We start from the raw sequence: 22,491 nt of genomic DNA on the forward strand, positions 1-22,491 counted from the left end.
AAATAATTTGGAAACCATTCAGATGTTTACTGGGACAGTGAATATTATTATTCGACTTTCTCATCAGCAGACCTCAATCGGTGAGGGTCAGTAACAGCATCTCCTTGCTGACCATCAATACAGGTGCACCTCAAGGCTGTGTGCTTTGCCCTTTGCTCTACCCTCTACGTACGTACGTACATAATTGCACAGCTAAGAAAACCTCCGATGCTACGTACAAAATCGCCAATGCTGCCACTGTTGGTCGAATCGTAGATGGTGATGAGTCATTGTACAAGAATGGGCTAGGATGCCTGCTTGAGTAGTGTGGCCACCAAACACCAAACTCTCAGTCAGTGCTGGTAAACTAAAGAACTGAGTGTTGACTACAGGAAGGGAAGGAGAGTGGTGATGAGTTTGTGCAGCTTTAAATTCCTGGGTGCTATCATACTGGATGATCTGTCCTATGCTCAGCCTATCGAGGTAATCACAAGGAAGGCATTTCAGTGTCTCTGCTTTCTTCAAGATTCAAGGAGTTCTGGCATGTCTCTCAAATTTCTAGTTGGACTGTTGGAAGTATCTTGAGGGGGTGCATCATGGTGTGGTAATTTGCATCCACAAGAATATAAAATGCTCTGGAGAGTAGTGGACTCAGCCTAAACCATCACGACATGTCCCTGTCCACCATCAAGGGTATCTACGTAAGGCATTGCTTCAAAAAAAAATCTAGCGTCCAAGATCCCCACCACCTGGGCTATGTCATCTCCCCACACTCTGCTACTTTTGGGCAGACGTTTGAAGTCTCTCACCACCAGATTCACAAACAGCTACTTTCCTTTGGCCACTTCTTCCTTAAGATAACTTGCACAAGCCTAGTCACTGCCTTGGTATAGTAGCACTATGACCACTTTGTACTTCAATGGACTTTGCTTAATACCTTGGTTCTAATTGTGTTCATTGTTGTACAGTTCTCGTACAATTTGTTTAACTTTTTTAAAGTGTTGAATGTTGTGCCCCAATATGCCTGTGACGCCACTGCAAGTAACTTTTTTTCCTTGCATCTGTGTATGTGTGTACTTTTACATTTGACAGCAAAGTTGAGTGAAACTCAAAAACCTTTGCATGTGTCCTTGTCTCAAATTTTAGTCTGTGATATTAGAAAGAAGATGGAAGAAAACAAACCATGCTCCTGGTTCATGTGGTTCATTTTTTTTTGTGTGGGAAAGCTGTAGATTCTGTGGAACTGTGCTTTCCCTGGGCAATCCCATTTGCCCAGAGGATTGTAAGGGGAATCAATAAAGTTTGCATTCTAAAAGTTGCCCTGACTTTTCATTACTTCTGAGGTAAAGATTACGATCAGTTTTGTTTGGCAGGGGAATATAGGAACAGTATATTTCCTCTGTGTAAAGTATGATAGCACCCAGGAATTTATTCTGTAATAAATGACAAAATACAGAATTCCCCGGAGCTATTTTCTTTCTCTTATCCTACCTAGAAATGACATTGAAAGTCTCCTCGAGTTTCATTTTAAAGAAGGCGTTAAGGTATTTTTCTGAGGTTTGAGTGAACACTAATGCACTCTGTAGCAATAAGTAATAATTGTTAATCTATTATCTAGCTGAGATAATCATTCACAACTAGTAAAGCAGTTTGGGAAGATCTTCAGGAAGTAGCAAAAAAGCACATGTTCTGGTGGCCCAGTGATAAAATTAGGCTACTGAGTAACTGTGACAAGAAAGGTTACTGATTCTTATTACAAAGACAGACTACTAAAAGTGAAAAATGTTGAATTAAAGCAAAGCTTGTTAATGCACTGTCATATGAAATTCCTACCACATTAAAATTCCCTTAAATTATATTGAACTCGACAAAAAATTGTTTTTTTGATTTCTTGAATATTTGAAAGTGGTGTGGTAAATATTGATCATTTTAGTGCATTGTAAATTGTGACGTATAATTTCCAGTTGCAATACGTGTTATTTTGAATGTTATTTTGAATTTTATTTTGGCTAATTCAGTGGTGGATCTGTGCTTTATTTTTGAGAGCTTTAATTTCACATGGTAATTTTTGAGACTGACAGACTAGAGTGCACCAGCAAAGAGATGCAGTAAAATTAGTTAAGTTTAAAACTAAGAGATCACTTTCGAGGGTATTTTGCCTTTGGTTGTTCTGTTTGCTGTGTGTGAATATAATTTTTTTATTTAGTTGTGCTAATGTGTATTTTCTTTATAGAAACAATTTGAGTGGCAAGAGCTAAAACAGGAGGAGATGGTTGAATGCTTCACTTAGGCGTCACTGTCCTTGGAACGAAAAAACAAAGTCCTTGATTTCAAGTATGCAAGAACCAACAACTTTGTTTTCAGAGAAGACACAAAGTCCAGGCAATTTAAATGGAGAACAGTATGACTCAGGTACAAATTTTTGTGCTTGTGTTGATTAAACAAGCCAAAGAAATGCCAAAAATCAAGTTTATTCTGCATCTGTTTGTCACTTGAGCATTTCTGATTATACTTTTATTGTCTGCATTTGAACACTTGCGTCCTTGAAGCAGTTTGTGTCAGTAGATTGATATGAGGAACCATTCACTTTGAAGGGGGATGGTGGTGATGGTGTGAGATAGAATAGAAAGACATTTAATTTGAAAGTATTCCCTTCCCTACTTTGATAATTTTTAGCATCTCAAAGTCCTTTTGTATTGCTCAGCTCTTTCATCCAGACCACTTTAAAAGCAAAATTAAAATTTTTCCATTTCCAAATTAAGGTAATTAAGTTTTGGATACACGGCATGATGTAACTAGCACATCATATTGCATTACCCCTCTGCAACCTGATGAGCAACTTTATAATGTGGAGGGCAGTGAATGTATGGAATGAGATGCCAGAAGAAATGGTTGAGACAGATACAAAGGTATTATGAAGAACCTGGGTAGGTCCACAGAGGGGCAGCTGGTCAGCATTGACCTAATGTGTCAAAGGGCCTGATTCCATGTGGTATTACTCTATGACAGTGAATAAAGTAAATGATAGTGTTAGGATTTTTCAGTTGAGTGTTGGCATTGCAATACCCTATAACTTGTTCATATGGGCACTGGCAGAATAACTGGAATAGAAGTGTGTATTTATTTTGGAGATTATATACGTGTTTTTCCAATCGGTGTGGCTGGTTTACCAAACTGATCAGTAGGTCTGAAAGAGAAACCAAAAGGAACCAATACAGGAAAATAAAGCACAAATAAAATGTGGAAAGAAAGGTAGTTGAGAGCTTATTTTTAAAAAGATAAACAAAGGCCATCTTGAATAGAATGAAGAAGCTGTTTATCTAATTTACTACCTCAGTGCTATAATCAAGATATATGGCAAAGTCATTTATGCAGATGATTTACATTATTTTATTCAGTAGTTTGTACAGAAAGAAATGATAATTATCAGAAAAGCTTTTTATGAAATAATGCAAATGACTCCATTATAAAGAGACAATGCTCAAACATTATATATTCTTGAGGAAATTAAAGTTGTGTCTAGAAATTAGTATTTCTGCTTTTACTGTGGAAAAAAATCACATAAAAATGATTGAACAGGATGGATTGCATTGGCAGTCATTTCCAAGTGATTGAATCAACTCATTGGTAAATTTGCCGGGCAATTCCATGTGCAATTCATGTTAGCATGTTCAGTGTTTCTCCAATTTTGGATGTGTTCTTGATCCTACTATAAGTTTCCTCCTTTGCCAAAACAAATTGAAAATTTTGAATTCAACTTGTGATCTTAGTTCAGTAGGCACGTGAATGGTAGGAGCACATTGTATCGAGATTACCAGTGTATTTCTGATCTAAAATTGATCTATTGTTCACTGCATCTGCCAACCCAGGCTGTGCTCTCCTCTCACTACTACCATCGGGCAAGAGGTATGGGACCTGTAGGTCCCACACCAGCAGGATCCTGGACTGGTGTGGATAACTTCATTCACCACTACTCTGAATTGGTTTTACAGCTTACAGATGTATTCTCAAGGCTCTTTTTTTTTACAACACCTTCTCAGTGTTATTTGCACATTTTGTCTTTTACACATTGGTTGTTTGATAATCTTTGTATTTTTTTTGTAAATTCTATTCTATTTTAATTTTCTTGCAGGCATTTATAGGTGAATTAATCTCAAGTTAATGTATGGAACATTAGGTACTCTGATAATAAATTTACTTTGAACTTCTCAACTCTGAAAAGGGCTATGTTGACATTTTGTGTTGAAACAGTATATTAGGACTGTGGTGGGGGTGCAAGGTGGTAAGAAGGCTAGTAGATGGAAGTGTAGGGGAATGGTGGATCAGGAGCTGGAGGTGATCTTTATGTTATTCACATCAGACTTGCATATGCCTCCCTCACTTTTGTGAAATTCTGTCCAACTGCTCTTGGCCGATGCTTTCCCAATCATCGGTGAAGCAAAGATGTGGTGGGGGGGGGTGGATTCTCGTTCGGTTCCCATTGGCAACCATACCGATCTTACTTCAGCTATTCATTCTTCATTTTATTCCTGCTAAGGGCAGTTTTCGATTGCTGCCTTGATCACGTACACAGTGATGGTTTTTCAGACAACCAGACTGTGTACTGGTTCAAGCTTACTGTTATTCAGCTGCATACAGCCAAATGAAACAACGTTCCTCTGGAACAAGACGCACAACAACGTACATACAACTTACACACAACACAAATATTACCACAAAAAATTAGCAAATATTAAAATATATTCCAGAATATATTGAGGGTTAGCATACCAAACTGGGTGAAATCTAATTCCTAGGTATTGATTTTTCTCTTGAAACTTGTAGCAATTTAACCACCTTGTCTTTTTTGAGCTTCGACTGATCATTTCAAAAGAAAGGTTGGTTACCTTCCTTGCATGATGGATTGGATTGTTTAGTCTGTTGTAACACAAGGGGTATTTTTCCGAAGATTCTGCGACGGGTAGCTGAAGCTTTGCAGTTAATTTCTATATGAATATAGGAAAGAAGAAAATTTGTTTTAATGAGTTGACTGGAATATGCAGTCCAGTGCAATCTAAAGCCAGCCGGTGTTGTAGAGGCATCTGCATTGGACTCGGGTGCAAATAGACCCTGTTTCAAATTTGGCCAGCTCCTTGCACGCTTTCCATCAGCACTGGGTTGAGCATCAAGCTAACAACTTGGCCTCGTAAAATCGACAAGGATGCTAAAGAAACAGCAAGGTTGTCATCCAAGGTGCAGAAAGGAACAACAGCAAAATGTAGTTGGAAATAAACAGCAGTCAGTTTTTACAAGAAGATAGATCTGAGATGTCACTACTCACTTTGGTCATTTCATCTTGCCAGTGTACATTCCTCAGACAGTTTGGATGGATAAAAACTGCAGTGTATCAATTTGCCAGTAAAGACCATGTTTATTACAGCTGGGGTTTGAATGGAAAAATAGTGAATCTACACAATGGATGGGGAACATGTTCAAAGGTACATTTAATGTCAGGGAAATGTATAAAATATACATCCTGAAATGCTGTTTCTTCGCACCCATACACAAAAACAGAGGAGTGTCTCAAAGAATGAACAACAGTTAAATGTTAGAACTGCAAAGTACCCCCCCCCCAGCTCCCCCCTCCCATGCGTAGCGGCAGCAAGCAACAATCTCCCTTTCTCCCCCCCCACCCCCACTGGCAAAAGTAAGCATTGGCACCACCACCGAGCACTCAAGCGTGAGCAAAGCAATAGCAAAGACACAGACTTGCAGTTACTCCAAAGACTTCGCGTTTCGCCCGGTTTTCGACATACTGCAGGTTCTCTCTCTCCCCCTAATAAGGGAGAAAGGGGTGTCTCCACTTTCCCAGCAAGCGGGGAGACAACAAACAGCTCGCTGGTTTATGATGTTAAAAGTCCGTTACGTTGCTTTTTTCGAGCTCTGTGCCCGAAGATCGCAAAGATCCCGGGTCTCCAGGTACACAGTAAATTTCCTGACTCCCCCGACAACACGTGGGTCTCCTGTCGTGACGCCGACCCTCGATCCGCCGGTCTCCAGAGCCCCGAGATCCCATAAAGAACCATAGTCAGCTGTAACTCCATGTCAGGGTCTTCAAAAGAACCCTAAAAGGGGAAAATAGAGATATTAAAGATAGAAATAGAGCTGTTTCCGAAGATGCAAACAAAGGAGTTGCCGTTAGCGCCATTAACCCTCCTAAGTTTATGATGCACATAAACCTTGAAATGGGAAGCACCTCCAGGGAAAATTGGGACTGTTAACTCAGTGACCACTTAATTAGTTCACATATCTAATCAGCCAATCATGTGGCAACAACTCAATGCATAAAAGCATGCAGGCGTGGTCAAGAGGTTCAGTTGTTGCTCAGACCAAACGTCAAAATGGGGAAGAAACCTGATCTAAGTTGACTTTGACCGTGGAATGATTGTTGGTGCCAGGCGGAGTAGTTTGAGTATGTCAGAACCTGCTGATCACCTAGGATTTTCATGCAAAGCAGTCTTTAGAGTTTACGGTGAATTTTGTGGAATTAAAATCCAGTGAGCGGCAGTTCTGTGTGTGGAAAATGCCTTGTAAACGAGCAGTCGGGAATGGTCAGACTGGTTCAAACTGACAAGAAGGTGCCATTAACTCAAATAACCATGTGTTACAACAGTGGTGTGCAGAAGAGCATCATTGAATGTACAACACCTCAAACCTTGAAGTGGATGGGCTACAGCAGCAGAAGACCACAAGTCAATGGCCACTTTATTGGGTACAGGATGTCCCGAATAAGGTGGCCACCGGTGTGTGTAATCGAATTCCAGCTCCATACTGAATGAGAACTTTGCTAGCTGTGGTCAACTTTTCATTCTCTCACTTAACAGTGAAATCAGAGGCACAAATAAAACCTTCCAGACCAGAAGGAAGAAGGCAGCTTATTGTCAAGTCAGTGTAGCGTCCATTGAATGCTAGATTCTCACCTTTTGCCATTCAGAAGAAGATGGGAAGTCTGCAAGCCTGTGTGTGCTGCAGAGTCCGATTTTTTTTTTTCCCTTTTTAGTTTTGCTATATTTCTCTGCTTGTTATGGCTTTCCAAGGGACACTTGCGGCTTTGCCCTGGATTGTCAACTGCTTCTTTGAGGAATTATGGAATGATCAGCACAGGAGGAGATCATTTGAATCGTCATGCCAACTCTTTGAAGGAGCTTTGCAAATAATCCCAATCTCCCATTCTTGCTCTTAGGCCTATTTTCCTTTAATGTTTAAGTAAATAACCAATACACTTTGAAAACCACTATTAAATAGCTGCTTTTTTTCTGATTGGGCATGCCTGGTCATAACAACCCACTGTGCAGAAATTCCACCCAGGCATTTTATTTAAAGCATTCATCTTAAGTCTGACCGCTCCAGTGACTGAGCCTCTTGCCAATGGAAACTGTTTTTGGAGCTCAAGCAATGATTCCCAGTGCTTTTGTGTCCCAGAAGAACTCCCTTGTAGCAATTGACACACATTTTGGACTGGAAGAGTATGTGTGCAATAAAACTCAGTTAAAGCTTTGTACTGAGTGAGAGGAATTAATTGCAGGTATGCTGGCCAAAGTTGTATTGTAGCACCTCTTTTTGCACTGTGCATAGGAATTTAATTAAATATTTGATTGTTCAGTGTGATCCAGTTTTTCTGTGCAGTTTGCTTAAATTTTATCTGATATTTTCTCTCTGGTTATGATGCATGCAGACACAGTTCCACTGGATATACAAGATGACATCAAGCACCTTGGCCTGATAGCAACCCAAACTAGCCCCTGAAGTCTACTCGCTTTCACAAAGCGCCGTTCAATGTGTGTCATCCCTCACCTACGTTTCACCTTGCCCTTCAGCTGTCAGTCTCCTGAACCAGCATGGATGTCTTCAGTCACCACAATACAGAACTGATCTTTGAGCATGACTTTTGGACTCGCTTTCAAGGCTCTACAACTCATATTCTCAGTTTTATTCCCTTCTACTCCCCTGTACATCAGATCTGGAGTAACAATTATTTCATTCTCCATTACACTTGTGTACTGGAAATGACATTTTAAAAAATCTTGAATCTTTGTGAGTAGTTTTTTTATTGATTCTCTTGTACTTTGTTCTGCTGTGAATGCCTACTAGAAAATGGATCTCAGGATACTGTTTGGTAACATGTACTGTATGCACTTTGAAAATAAAAGTTTATTTTCTACTTTGTAAACCTCCAGCCATGCAGTGATCTACTGTGACCCATTGCATTTCCTTTGCTGTTTTCCCAGTGGCTGTATGTGATTACGTTTTACTAAGACCTCACCATTGAATACAGTGTCACGGGTTTGAATAAAATGAAATTTCTGTTTGGGAGGTCACGGACCAGATAGACATTGACTCTACACAGTCTGAAATTTAATGAGCCTTTTTGATTTTTAGGCTTGTCATAAGACATTTGGCCCATTGATTCTTGTCTGCCATTCCATCATGGCTGGCTGCTTATTCTCCTCAATTCCACTCTCCTACCTTCTCCCTGTAACCTTTGGCGTTCTTTTTAATCAAGAGTCTATCTACCTCTGTTTTAAATATACCCAGTGAGTTAGCCTGCACTGCTGTCTGTGGCAATGAGTTTCACAGATTTACCACCCTCTGGCTAAAGAAATTCCTCCTCATCCTTGTTCTCAATGGAACATCCCTTCTATTCTGAGGCTGTACCTTCTGATCCTAGACTCCCTCACTGTAGGAAACATCCTCTCCTCATTCACCCTATCTAGACTTTTCAACCTGTGTGTCACCTCTAAACTTGTAACCAATGTGCAATGATAGCCGGTAGCTTTAGCAAAAAGTAAAAAGCCAATGGCAGAAATTATACATCAGGCAGTATCTGTAGCGAGAGAAATCGAACCGACATTTCAGGGCATAGGTCTTTCATTAGAACCAATCTAATAAAAGTAATTGCTCGGAGATGTTCACTCGTCTTTACAGATGCTACCTGTTCAATAGAGTATTTCCAAGATTTTCTCTTTTTTTTTTCTTTTGATCACTTCCAGTATCATCTGTATGCAGCAGCAATAAAACACACAATTAAATCAAAATCAATAACTTTAACAAGAATTACTTGTTTGAGAAGACAGGACACTTGGAACACCTTTTGATCTTCTCAGTCCAAATTTGCAAATTTGTCATTTCATCTAGTAGTTCTTATTTGTTATTAGACATACTTCACCTACATGATCTGTGGTAAGATGGTGTTCTTCTGAGGGGGTTGTGGATGTGTTTGGAATTTTTTTGATCTTTGGCAGTAACCTTTCAGTGGTGGTCATTTTGGTCCCTGTTCCTCTGAGATAGGTGGATCTGAGCTTACAAAAAGTTTCGGTTCCCCAGAACTGCTCCAACTTGGAAGTGAATAACGGTGTGTGGGAGAGGATCACAGGCATAGTTGAGACAAGTGCGAGTAGGCATGGGAAAAGTGGCCACCAACCAGCCTCGCTGACTATTCTTGGCTCTCCCAGCTCTGCTTAGTTCCGCCCAGGAAACCATCACCTCTGATTTTTAAGCACAAGATTCAGCAGATGCTGGAAATCCAAAGCAGCACACAAAATTTTCGAGGAACTCAGCAGGTCAGGCAGCATCTATGGAAATTAATAAACAGTCGAAATTTTGTACCGAGACCGTTCTTCAGGACTGGAAAGGAAGGGGGAAGACACCAGAATAAAAAGGTGGGGGAGGGGAAGGAGGATTAGTTAGAAAGTGATAAGTGAAACCAGGTGGGCAGGTGAGAGGGAAAGGTAAAGGGCTGGAGAAGAAGGAATATGATATGAGAGTGGACCATGGGAGAAAGAGATGGAGGAGGGACACCAAGGGTAGGTGATAGCCGGGTGAGGAGAAGAGGAAACAGGCTGGAGTGGTGAATAGAAGAAGACGGAGAGGGAGGGAAATTTTTAACAGAAGGAGAAATCAATGTTTATGTCATCAGGTGGAGGCAACCCAGACGGAATATGAAGTGTTGTTCCTCCAACCTGAGAGTGGCGTCACACAGCAAAAGTGGAGACCATGGACCAACATATTGGAATGGGAATGGGGATAGGAATTAAAATGGTTGGTCACCGGAAGGAATTTTAAATGGTTGATCACCAGGAAATTCTGCTCCTGGCTGATGGACCGGAGGTGCTCAACAAAGCGTTCCCCAATTTACGTTGGGTTTCACTAATGCAGAGGAGGCCTTGTTGGGAGTAATTTACATTGGTGGTGCGCAAGTGGAACAGGTCAAAAGCTTTAAGTTCCTTGGGGTCAATATCACAAATGACCTGACTTGGTCCAACCAAGCAGAGTTCACTGCCAAGAAGGCCCACCAGTGCCTTTACTTCCTGAGAAAACTAAAGAAATTTGGCCTGTCCCCTAAAACCCTCACTAATTTTTATAGCTGCACCGTAGAAAGCATTCTTCTAGGGTGCATCACAATCTGGTATGGAAGTTGTCCTGTCCAAGACTGGAAGAAGCTGCAGAAGATCGTGAACACGGCACAGCACATCACACAAATCAATCTTCCATCCTTGGATTCACTTTACACCGCACGGTGTCGGAGCAGTGCTGCCAGGATAATCAAGGACACGACCCACCCAGCCAACACACTTTTCATCCCTCTTCCCTCCAGGAGATGGCTCAGGAGCTTGAAGACTCGTATGGCCAGTTTTGGGACCAGCTTCTTTCCAACTGTGATAAGACTGCTGAATGGATCCTGACCCGGATCTGGGCCGTACCCTCCAAATATCTGAACCTGCATCTCGGTTTTTTTGCACTACCTTATTTTCCATTTTTCTATTTTCTATTTATGATTTATAATTTAAATTTTTAATATTTACTATTGATTTGTAATCCAGGGAGCAGGAAGCGCAGAATCAAATATCGCTGTGATAATTGTATGTTCTAGTATCAATTGATTGGCGACAATAAGGTATAAAGTATATATAGTAGATGACCCCAACAGATTCGCAGGTGAAGAGTTGCCTCACCTGGAAGGACTGTTTGGGGCCCTTAATGGAGGCAAGGGAGGAGGTAAGTGGGCAGGTGTAGCATTTCATTCACTTGCAGGGGTATGTGCCAGGAGGGAGATTAGTGGGAGGGATGAATAGACAAGGGAATTATGGAGGGAGCAATCCCTGCAGACAGCAGAGAGTTGGGGGGAAAATGTGTATTTGGTGGTAGGATCCTGTTCTAGATGGTGGAGAATAGTGTGTTGAAATGTATGGAATTCTGCAAAGAACGGGGTTTCCCTTCCTCCATCATTGACACTGCCCTCACCCCAATCTCCTCCATTTTCCGGACATCCGTGCTCACCCCATCTTCCTGCTGCCTTAATAAGGATAGAGTTCCTCTTGTCGTCAGCTATCACCCTATGAGCCCCCACATTCAACACATCATTGAAAGCACCTCGGTCTCCAGAGTTGAATGCTGCTCTCCATGTTGAATTCTTTTGGGATGTAAGATCATAAGGCATAGGAGCAGAATTAGGCCATTTGGCCCATTACTCTGCTTGCTATTCAATCATGGCTGAATTATTTTCTCAACCACATTCTCCCACCAACTTTCCCATAACTCCTAATGCCCTTTCCAATCTGCATCTCTCTTGCCTTAAATATACCCAATCTCCTAGCCTCCAAGGCCCTCGACTTCATAAATTCCTCTTCATCTCAGTTCAAAAAGAACATCCCTATATTCAGAGGCCATTCCTTCAGATCCTAGACTCATCTGCTAATGGAAATGTCCTCTCTATGCCCACTCTATTCATGTCATTGAGTGACAGGAATTGTGGTTTCATCGTCTTGCAAATGAGCAAAGCAACAACATTTTGTGCTTGACGAAGAATTGATTAATCATTACATTTGTTTTATTTTTGCTTAATTTAGTTCTATCTTGCTCCAGTGATTTGTTCCACAAACTTTAGATGTTTATTTATCGTGCATGGATAGAGTGAAATCTTGCATTTTCAGCCCATATTTTAGACCCTGTTGTTATTGTGGGTATTTCCAGTCTCTCAGGCAGGCAAACCACAAGCAGTGGTAGCACAGTGACATACTGGGAATAGGGCCTGATGTCCTCGATGCCCGTGAAATCCTAGAGCATGAAGTAGAACACAACCAAGGGGAAGGAAGCTTCTGTTGACTGCCTTCTGCCACCCTTTCTCGGGTCTTTAATTTTCTGCTCCACTTGGCAAAAAGCACAGAGGGCAGTTAGGATATTGCATATACTCTGGTGGTGGATACTCGGCATCCATCAAGAAGAGTGGTTTAGTAGCCGATATTGTAGCCAAGTTCAGAAGGAAAGGATTGGCGTTGTGCATCTGTTGTATAAGTGCTGACAAAAGAAACATCCTTTCCGTGCCCTCTCTCTCCAGGCTTTTCAGTATCCAGTATTATGGTTATTAACATGAATTCATTCTAACCATCACGCTCACACACTCGGCGTAACACACTGCTCTTGTGCTTGCAAGTGGCCATCTTCAAGTTGGGCACTATGGGGAAACATTGCTGTTTGTGCAAACAGACCGAGCTGAAAGCTTAAATATCCCAACAGCAAGATTCAAGATTGTTTATTGTTATTCATCAATACACAAGAATAAAGAAGGACAAAATGATTGTTACTCTGGATCTAATGCAATTTTAGACAATTTTAAATTTGTTTTTCAGCTTGCTTGGTTGATAATTGGAAATTTTTTCTGTGTTATAAATATTTCATTATCTAATGAGGCTTCTTTTGTTTATCAACTGTAAAGTGCAAAATTTTCTGGTACCTAATAACTCATCCTCCCACTTGTTCTGTGTAGTTGCATTTACTCTGTAATCCTTACAATTGTGACATTTCTGGAATTTCCCCCTCACTGCTTTTTTTTTAAAGTGAATTATAATGAGGTAAAGAATTACTTTGTCAGTTTTTTTTTCAAGCAGCGGGTTTAGTTATTGGTATTATTAATGCATATATGTCTCTGACCATTGTACTTGGCCTCTGGTTCCTGATGGGTATAGAGCTATGTACTCTGGAATTAATGAAGCTGTTGAATTCTATCAGATTGCAGAATGTGGGGTTACATTGAGAACTAAGGCCTGTGTGGGTTTTTGGTACTGCTAGTTTGTGGAAAAGTAATTATACATACTTGTCAGCTTTCTATCGCAAGTCTTGATGACAAGTAACTTTTTATCCTCTTTAAGCAGATGGAGGATCAGGTGGTGAGGAACCTGACTTCAACTGGGATGAATATCTCGAGGAAACGGGCGCGAGTCCTGCTCCACATAATTCATTCAAACATGTACGTATGTAACTTTTCTCGAACAAGATGAGATTATAGCCATTATCATTCTTACCTTGTAGTTTACGTCTTGGGAGATATTTATTTCCAGCCTTGTGCTATGGTGGCTTATTCGGTTGGTTTTATTGCCTTTTGCACATTGGCTGTTTGCTTGTTCTGTTGGGTGCATCATTGAATGTGTTATGTTTCTTGGATTTACTGTGGATCCCTGTAAGAAAATGAGTCTCTGGATTGTATAAGGTGATGTATATGTAAATTGATAATTTACATCTTCAAATATAGAACATTAATAATTTAATTGTGGCTAAATAAAGGTGTGGATTAAAACATCAGAGTAATTTGGATTCAATCAAAAGATTAATGTAAACTATACATTTTAATTTTCTAGTAAACTACTGAAAGCAACCTTCTCAGAATACAATTGCACAGTAATGGTTTGTGTACCTGAGCACAGAGGTTGCTCCCTCAACTTCAGGGATGTGTCTTTTAGGCACCCCAAGGTTTATCACATCAAGACAATTTAATTCAATGAATTACTGACTTTCAGCATACCATCAGGTATCAAATGAGCTGTATTTATTAAATGATGCTTGAGGAGATCTGAAAATGCATATCCACCAAGGATGAGGCAACAGAAAGTGGTGTTTCAGTAGACTACCTATTCATATCTTTCTTCTTTGCTATTATAGTGAGCTGTTTTCAGTTAAAGTGCGGAATACAGTTAAGCAACAACATTTCAGCACCAAACAAACAAAAGCCATTGCATTTTGCTCAGCTTTTATTTCCATTTAGTGTCAGACCTTGTGTAGTATTTTGGGAGCTACTGCGATAATTTGGATGTATGTTCTATGTGGATGTGAACTCGTTTATTATTATAGAATCTGGGGCTTTAACTTTATTGTAGCCTGCCAAACAACATGTACATGATTTTGATGAAAGAACCTTTACCTTTTTTAAAAAAGAAAAGTTTCTGGATAGAACATATAACAGTGCAGCACAGAAAAAAGGCCTTTGGCCCACAATGTTGTGTCAGACCAATTTATTAGTAATCAAATAGCCATTTAAACCAATTCCTTCTGCTTACACAATGCCCATATCGTTCAGTTTCCTTCACATTCATGTGCCTATTTAAATGTCTCTCAGAAGTCCTTAATGTATCTGCCTCTACCACCACCCCAGGCAGTGCATTCAGGTCTCTGTGCCCCTCACAACTCCTTCGAATTTGTCTCCTCTTACCTTAAATAGTTGCTGTGGCTTTCGATGATGCCAACCCTCTTGCAACAGCTTTGTCATAAATATCAGCGTCTGTCACTGCCCCCCCCCCCCCGCCATTGTACTGGCCATCTTCTCTTTCCAGACGCAAACACGAGAAAATCTGCAGATGCTGGAAATGCAACACACAAAATGCTGGTGGAACGCAGCAGGCCAGGCAGCATTTATAGGAAGAAGTACAGTCGACGCTTCGGGTCGAGACCCTTCGTCAGGACTAACGGAAAAAAGAGATGGTAAGAGATTTGAGAGGGGGAGGGGGAGACCCAAAATGATAGGAGAAGACAGGAGAGGGAGGGATGAAGCTAAGAGCTGGGAAATTGATTGGAAAAAGGATACAAGGCTGGAGAAGGGGGAGTATCATAGGACGGAAGGCCTTGGAAGAAAGAAAGGGGGAGGGGAGCACCAGAGGAAGATGGAGAACAGGCAAGGAGTTATAGTGAGAGAAAGAGAGAAGAAAGGAAAAAAATGCTCCCCTCCCCCTTTCTTCCAAGGCCTTCTGTCCTATGATACTCCTCTAACCTTGTATCCCTTTTGCCAATCAACTTCCCAGCTCTTGGCTTCATCCCTCCCCCTCCTGTCTTCTTCTATCATTTCAGGTCTCTCCCCCCCCCCCACCCTCGCACTTCCAAATCTTTTACTATCTCTTTTTCCCATTAGCCCTGATGAAGGGTCTCGGCCCGAAACGTTGACTGTACTTCCTATAGATGCTGCCTGGCCTGCTGCATTCCACCAGCATTTTGTGTTTGTTGCTTCCCTTTACAGACATGTTTATGATTGAGAATTGGCTGTTCAGGTCATGACCTTCTGTTTGGTTCCACAGATGCTTCTTGACCCTCTGAGTTGTTCTAGCAGCTTCTGTTTAGCTTTGCCAGGGACGCCACCTCCCTCCATCAGAATCAGGTTTAAAATCACTGGCAGTGTCCAAAAATACTTTGGAGGCTTCCTTTCTCCTGTCCAACAACACTCCTCAACCTGCCTTTTTGTCACATTTATTTTGTCTGCCAGGCAGGGGCCAGAGAGCTTTGTACCAGAAAGTTGAGGCTCTGGGGTTCACATGCAGTCATTGCCTTAATTACATCCCTTGTCAGCATTTTAGATTTGTTATGAAACATAACTGCAAGGACAGGGTGTAGTGGCATTTGGAAATAGGTTGAATAACCTGATAAGAGCTGGTTGCTCATGTGCAGGGAAGCACCAGCAAGGGCTAACTAATTTATTTTTTCCCCTGTATTTAACCTTGCCCATGCAGTTAATTTTCTCCCATCATTGTTGTTTGGACAAAGCAGGATAAAGAAACAAGCACTGAAGAAATAAAATTGACAGCAGTATCAAATGGAATATTTGAGCAGTCTTCATAAAAACACAAGAGATTCTGCAGGTACTGAAAATCCAGAGTAACAGACACCAAATGCTGGAGGATTTCCAGCAGGTCAGGGAACATTTATTGGAAAGAACAAGGAGCCGGCGGTCTGGGCCCAGAGGCTTCATCAAGACTGGAAAGGAGGGGGTAAGGAGAATAAGGTGGGCTGGAGGGGAAGGAACACAAGCTAGAACATGATGGGAGAAGCCAGGTTAAACTAAACTAGCTCTGAGTTGGAAAGTGAATGGTACCAGAATATGAATTGTCAGTAGACAATAAAGAGCTATTTTCTATCTCTTAAAAGGACTCTTCTTTCACAAGCAGTTCAGTGGAGCAGGAGTGTCATATAAAGGAGTCCCAATCAAGGGCATTGCCATGAAAGGTCAGCTGTTTATGCAAGATGCTGAAGAGATTGTGGTAGAGGCGTTAGTAATGGTCTTTCAAGAATCACTGGATGCTGGAATGGTTCCAAAGAATTAAAGGATTGGAAAATTGCAAATGTCGCCCTACCCTTTAAAAAAGGGAGGGAGTCAGAAGTTAGCCTGACTTCAGTGATTGGGAAGGTGTTGGAGCCAATTATTAAGGGCGAAGTTTCAGGGTACTTGGAAGTGCATGATTAGTAAGCCCCTTCCTGAAGAGGAAATTTTGCCTGACAAATCTGTTGGAATTCTTTGAGAAAATAACAGTCAAGGTAGACAAAGAAGAGTCACTGGATGTTGTTTACTTGGATTTTCAAAAAAGCTGATGAAATGTTGCATTTGAGGCTACTTACCAACATAAGAGCCCATGGTTTTACAGAAAAGATGGCTGACTGGCAGGAGGCAAACAGTCAGTATAAAGGGGGCCTATTCTGCGTGGCTGCTGGTGACAAGTTGTGTTCTTTTCATATTATATGGTAATGATTTGGATGACTGAATTGATGGCTTTGTGGCCAGGTTTGCAGACAATATAAAGATAGGTGGAGGGGCAGGTACTGTGGAGGAACCAGGGAGTCTGCAGAAGGTCATCAACAGACTGGGGGAATAGGCAAACAAGTGGCAGGTGGAATATGGTCATGCACTTTGATAGAAGGACTAAAGACATTGATTTTTGAATTTTCTGTCCATATAAAAAAAGTCTGAGGTTCAAATGGACTTGGGAGTCCTTGCGCAGGGTTCACTAAAGGATATCTTGCAGGTCAAATGAGTGGTAGGAAGGCAAATGCAATGTTCGCATTCATTCTGAGAGGTCTAGAGAAGGTTCACGAGATTGATTCTGGGAATGAAAGAGTAAACATATGAGGAGCGTTTGATGGCTCTGGGCTTATACTTGCTGGAGTTTAGAAGAATGGGGGTGGGGGGGGAGGATCTCATTGAAATGCATTGAATATTGAAAGGCCTTGAGTGAGTTGGGAGGGATAGTGGATCAGCCATGGTAGAATAGCGGAGTAGACTCAATGGGCCAAGTGGCCTAATTCTGCTCCTATATGTTATCGTCGTATCACGAGTATCTGCAGAATCTCTGTGTTTAGTCATATAAATGAGTAAGTTTTGAGGGGCTCTGTGTGATAGTCTTTTGGGCTCTCACTCTTTAATATTGTGCTTTATGGAACCCAAGTAGGCTTTTGTATTGAAATTAAATTCCAGGAACCAAAACTGGAAGGGGCCTAGTAGCATTTCCTTTTGCATTGACTTTGTCTTTATTTCTGAATTTCAGGGATTTATATAAAAAAAAATTGTCACCCAAATAAAGACACTTTTTTTCTAGAACCATATTATGCATAGTTGTTATGTAACACATTTAGAAAGGACTGGAATTGTATGCTTTGGAGCTCTCAGTTATTGGCTGCTGAGGCATTCTCCAAACTGTGGTTAACACAAACCAGAAACATTTCATCATATGAAGGTAGTACAGTTACATCATAGACTTCTGAATTTCAGAGGCAGGGCACAATGTACCAACACAAGTTTATGTTGATCTGTAAATTCCTTTGCACTGCTCCAAAAAAAAGTATTGTGCAGTTGAAAATTGGCTTAGTCCATATGAGAGTAATATTGTGCCCATTTCTGTGTGTCTAAAGACTGACAGGAAATGTGACTCTGTCTTTCTGGGATTCGTATTTTTCCTGAATGTGGAATTGGGGAAAATAGCAACAAAGTTGCAGGATTCAAAATTTGCCTTTTGTGTGATCTTCAACTTCACTATCTAGTATACTACTAAAACTCTAGTGCTCTGTTTGTCTGTTTGTGACCTCCAATTAGTGCAAACGGTGCATTGCAGCAGCACTTTTTTTGGCTAAATCCAATTAAAATGCACTAACTTACAGAATGCAGTCAAAGTTCAGGGTTATATATTCGTATAAAATTGCTCATTCGCCAAAAATCAACAGGCTCCCTTTTAGCCTGAGAGCCAATCCGCCATCATGGAAATCGGGACGCGATAGCCCGACACATGCGCACGGCCAGCCTCAGTAGCAACACCTACCGGAGCAAAAGGGCAGGGCAGCTCTATTTTGAGGGGTCCACATTCTGCTAATCACCATCAGCATGTGCAGGATTGGGACAGATCTAATTGCCATCCATCAATAATTAAATCTTATTGTAATGACATACTTCGAGACACCCATAAAACCCTTTGCTGTGGTCAAAGGGCAGCGGTGACTATATCACGTCCATTTAGGAGAGTGCCAACCACATTATCAAGAATAATCAGCATCCTTTGGTGTTACTGCTTCTTATCTTCTGTCCAGCATTAGGGTTTAAAAAAAAATGGTCACCCTAATTATGCTGCGTGGAAAGGGAAGGGGGACATTATGGTCATGCGATGACGCCAAACATCGTTGGGAAGTGGCAAGGAGAGGGAGAGAACAGGAATCAGATGAGGCCAGGGCCACAAGACTCCAGGATCAAAGTCAAGACAAAAAAAGATGAGTGAAGAAGAGACAGAGGAGGAGAGGCATGCACATCTCCAGGATCAGAGACAAACAACAGACAGCAGAAGAGATGAAGAGACGGGGTATGAAAGGGCTGCACCTCTCCAGAATGACAACGAGAGGCACAAGGGTGGCAGATAAACCAGAAATAATGCCATCAAAATACCCTGCTGATGCTGGGGTCAGAGCAACACTCACAACACGCTGGAGGAACTCAGCAGGTTGGGCAGCATCCGTGGAAATGATCAGTCAACGTTTTGGGCCGGAACCCTTCGTCAGGACTGAAGAGAGAGGAGGCAGAGGCCCTGTAAAGGAGGTTGGGGGAGGGTGGGAAGAAGGCTGGTAGGTGCCAGGTGAAAAACCAGTAAGGGGACAGATAAAGGGGTGGGGGAGGGGAAGCAGGGAGGTGATAGGCAGGAAATGTGAAGAAGGAATAGGGGAAAGCACAATGGGTAGTAGGAGGTGGAACCATGAGGGAGGTGATAGGTAGCTGGGGGAGGGGGCAGAATGAAACAGGGATCGTGGAAGGGAGGGGGAGGGAATTACTGGAAGTTGGAGAATTCACTGTTCATGCCCAGGGGCTGGAGACTACCCAGATGGTATATGAGGTGTTGCTCCTCCAACCTGAGTTTAGCCTCATCATGGCAGTAGAGGAGGCCATGTATGGAGATACCTGAATGGGAATGTGAAGCGGAGTTGAAGTGGGTGGCAACTGGGAGACCTTGTCTGTTGTGGCGGACGGAGCAAAGGTGCTCGACGAAGCGGTTCCCCAATCTGCGTCAGGTTTCACCGATGTAGAGGAGGCCGCACCGGGAGCACCGGATGCAATAGGTGACCCCAACAGACTCTCAAGTGAAGTGTTGCCTCACCTGGAAGGACTGTTTGGGGCCCTGAATGGTTACAAGAGAGGAGGTGTAGGGACAGGTGTAGCACTTACACTTACAGGGGTAAGTGCCGGGTGGGAGTTCCTTGGGGATGGACGTGTGGATCAGGGAGTCGTGGAGGGACCGATCCCTGCGGAAAGTGGAGAGGGGTGGAGAGGGAAAGATGTGCTTAGTGTTGAGGTCCTGTTGAAGGTGGTGGAAGTTGTGGAGGATAATGTGCTGGATCTGGAGGCTGGTGGGGTAGTAGGTGACGACAAGAGGAACTCTGTCCCTGTTGTGGTGACAGGAGGATGGAGTGAGGGCCGGTGTAGGAAATGGAGGAGATGCAGGTGAGGGCATCATTGATGACGGCAGAAGGGAAACCACGACCCTTAAAGAAAGAGGACATTTGGATGGCAGATAAACCAGAAATGATGCCATCATAAGTGTCCTTCGTTAAATGAGAACGAGCTATATTTGCTTTGCTACGCTCGTTCTTCTTTAATAAACTGGGGTTTACTACTTCTGTTTCCAAAGCAAAGCAATACCAATAGCATTCAGGAAAATTTAATGTTCATTCTGGTCTCATCAGACTGCACTACCCATCTCTCAAAAGGTGCCCCAACGGGTCACCCCATTGTCTAGTACTGAATAAAAACATGTTATTATTTGCAATAACAGATCACGCTAGCTGCTTTTCCTCTGAGTGGGCCATCAGTTAAGCGCCACTCAGATCTCAGTGGGATCTGTGACATGAAATCGGACTTGCATGTGTCCTTTTCCTTTGGTGGTGGTAGTCTCTGTCACTTTCAGCTTCCCATATTCAGCACCATTCCAGGCTGCTGTTAGTGATTCATCAGGGAGTTTGCTCAAACAGTGAGCTCGAGGAGAGGAGATTTTCTCTACCCTGTCTTGAAGCTCACAACATGGATGTGAAGATTTTCCTGTATTTCAAGCTTCCCAAAAATGTAAGCGTAATAAACTCCAGTCATGTAATATTACCCCCTTAAAGAGATTTCCCAGTAGGGTGTCCATGATCCACTTGCACAAAGAGCGTGCTCCTGGTGGGGGGGGAGATCTGTTCCTATCCAGTCTGACCAGACCCCTTTAATCCTCTCGGCATCCTCTTCCAACCCCTCCCATCCCTGCACCATCTATTCATTAATGAACAACACTGTCTCTGCAGCAAGAGTGCTACTTGCATTGGGGGGCATTTCTTTAGGAATTGGCTGTAGAGATCACATCTGGTAAGTTCATTTCTGGCAACTGCGAGAATATTCAGTTGATCATCAGAATACACCATACTGAAACTAACTCTCCTCAGTCCTATTAACGGATCCGATGAAACTTCCGCAAAACTCTTAATTGAAGAGATCATAAATGCAAGAGATTCGGCAATGCCGGAAACTCAGAACAACACACACGTTGATGAGGAACTCATCTGGTCAGGCGGCATCTACGAAAGGAATCAACAGTCGGTGTTTCAGGCTGAGACACTTAGTCAAGATTCATGAAGGGTCTTGCCCTGAGCATTGCCTGTTTACTCCCTTCCACAGATGCTCTCTGACCTGCTGAGTTCCTCTAGCATTTTTCATGTGTATTGTAATTGAAGGTGTCGATCTCTGAGACTAAGTCCACACTACGCCGGAAAATTTTGAAAACGCTGGTTTCAAGTGAAAATGACAGGCGTCCATACTAAGCGTTTTTCAAAATATCTCCATCCACATTAGCCGGATATTTGAGCGAATCTCCTACTGGGCATGCGCAGGACACACAGAAAACAAGCGAAGAGGAAACGATATACTTGATGCGCGTTTGTCCAGTTACAGAGTAGAAAAATTTGCTCTTGGCTCTCGCGCAGGATTTAAAACTCAAAAAAAAGAATTACTGGAGCGTATGGAGGCAACCGACAGGGAGTTCACGGACAGTATGGCCTGGCCGATGACGAACATTGAAAAACAGACTAACTCTGTTGCATTAATGAAGTACCTTATTAAATGTATAAAAACATGTCTGCATCAGTGTTATCTTGTATTTCCATACAATGTTAGATTAGGCTGTTACACATCTAGTGTCAGAGAAGTACTTGCATAAATAGGTAAACCTTCTTGGTTCTTGATCCTCCAAAATATTTCGTGTGGAATTTAAACTGGAGATGGCGGAGGGTGTTTTCTGTCCTTACCTTCATACAAGCAAGGACAGAAAACAGGGCAAGGTGAGTATACTTATTTATTCAGTAAGCTATGGGTCAAAGTATTTGGTGAGTACATTTCTAACTCTTCTGGCTTCAGTCTCGTTGCCGTCTGTTCTGAAATTGTTAGGTTATGTGGGGGTTTGCGTTCAAGAAATCAATGAAATGCCGCGCTGCGGCAATCTGTTACGGCACGTCATGACAGCGTTTTTAAATAGTCAAAAAAGCTCACTTTACAATTTAACTGTCACGCCGTTCACACCGACTGTGCTTTATAACAACCGTATGGCAGTGCTTGCGCAGTACCAAACAGAAGCAGAAAAGCATTGTTGTTGTGGTGTTTTCATGACATTTTTTAAATCTCTCCGCTTACCCCGTACACACTACAATGGATATTAGGCGTTTTCAGACTTATTCACTCTGGAGACTGTTTCTGAAAATCTCCGTTTTCAGGGGATGAAAATACCACTTTAGTGTGGATGGAGGGTCATAACGAAGAGAAAAAGCTTCGTTTTCAAAATTATCTGGTGTAGTGTGGACGTAGCCTGAGACTTTTGCAAACTCTTCTAATTCCATAAAGTTGTAAAGTCATTTCTCTAGGCTATAGTGTTTCACGTTCATTAAGTCAGGCCA

At 42.0% G+C, this 22,491-nt stretch overlaps 1 protein-coding gene across 4 annotated transcripts in view; it reads left to right on the plus strand.

The window, feature by feature from the left end:
- sfmbt2 (Scm like with four mbt domains 2) overlaps positions 1-22,491 on the plus strand; it is a 226,853-nt gene that overhangs the window by 17,459 nt on the left and 186,903 nt on the right. For 3 of the 4 annotated variants that reach the window (XM_063072736.1, XM_063072739.1, XM_063072737.1), the window contains exons 2-3: positions 2,213-2,391; positions 13,164-13,261. In XM_063072736.1, coding sequence (XP_062928806.1) covers positions 2,316-2,391; positions 13,164-13,261 — 174 coding nt within the window. In that variant the 5' untranslated portion in view covers positions 2,213-2,315. The remainder of the gene's footprint in view (positions 1-2,212; positions 2,392-13,163; positions 13,262-22,491) is intronic. The other variant, XM_063072738.1, reaches the window with a different exon arrangement.

This window comes from Mobula hypostoma, chromosome 20, assembly GCF_963921235.1.
Source record: "Mobula hypostoma chromosome 20, sMobHyp1.1, whole genome shotgun sequence".
Lineage (NCBI taxonomy): Eukaryota > Metazoa > Chordata > Chondrichthyes > Myliobatiformes > Myliobatidae > Mobula > Mobula hypostoma.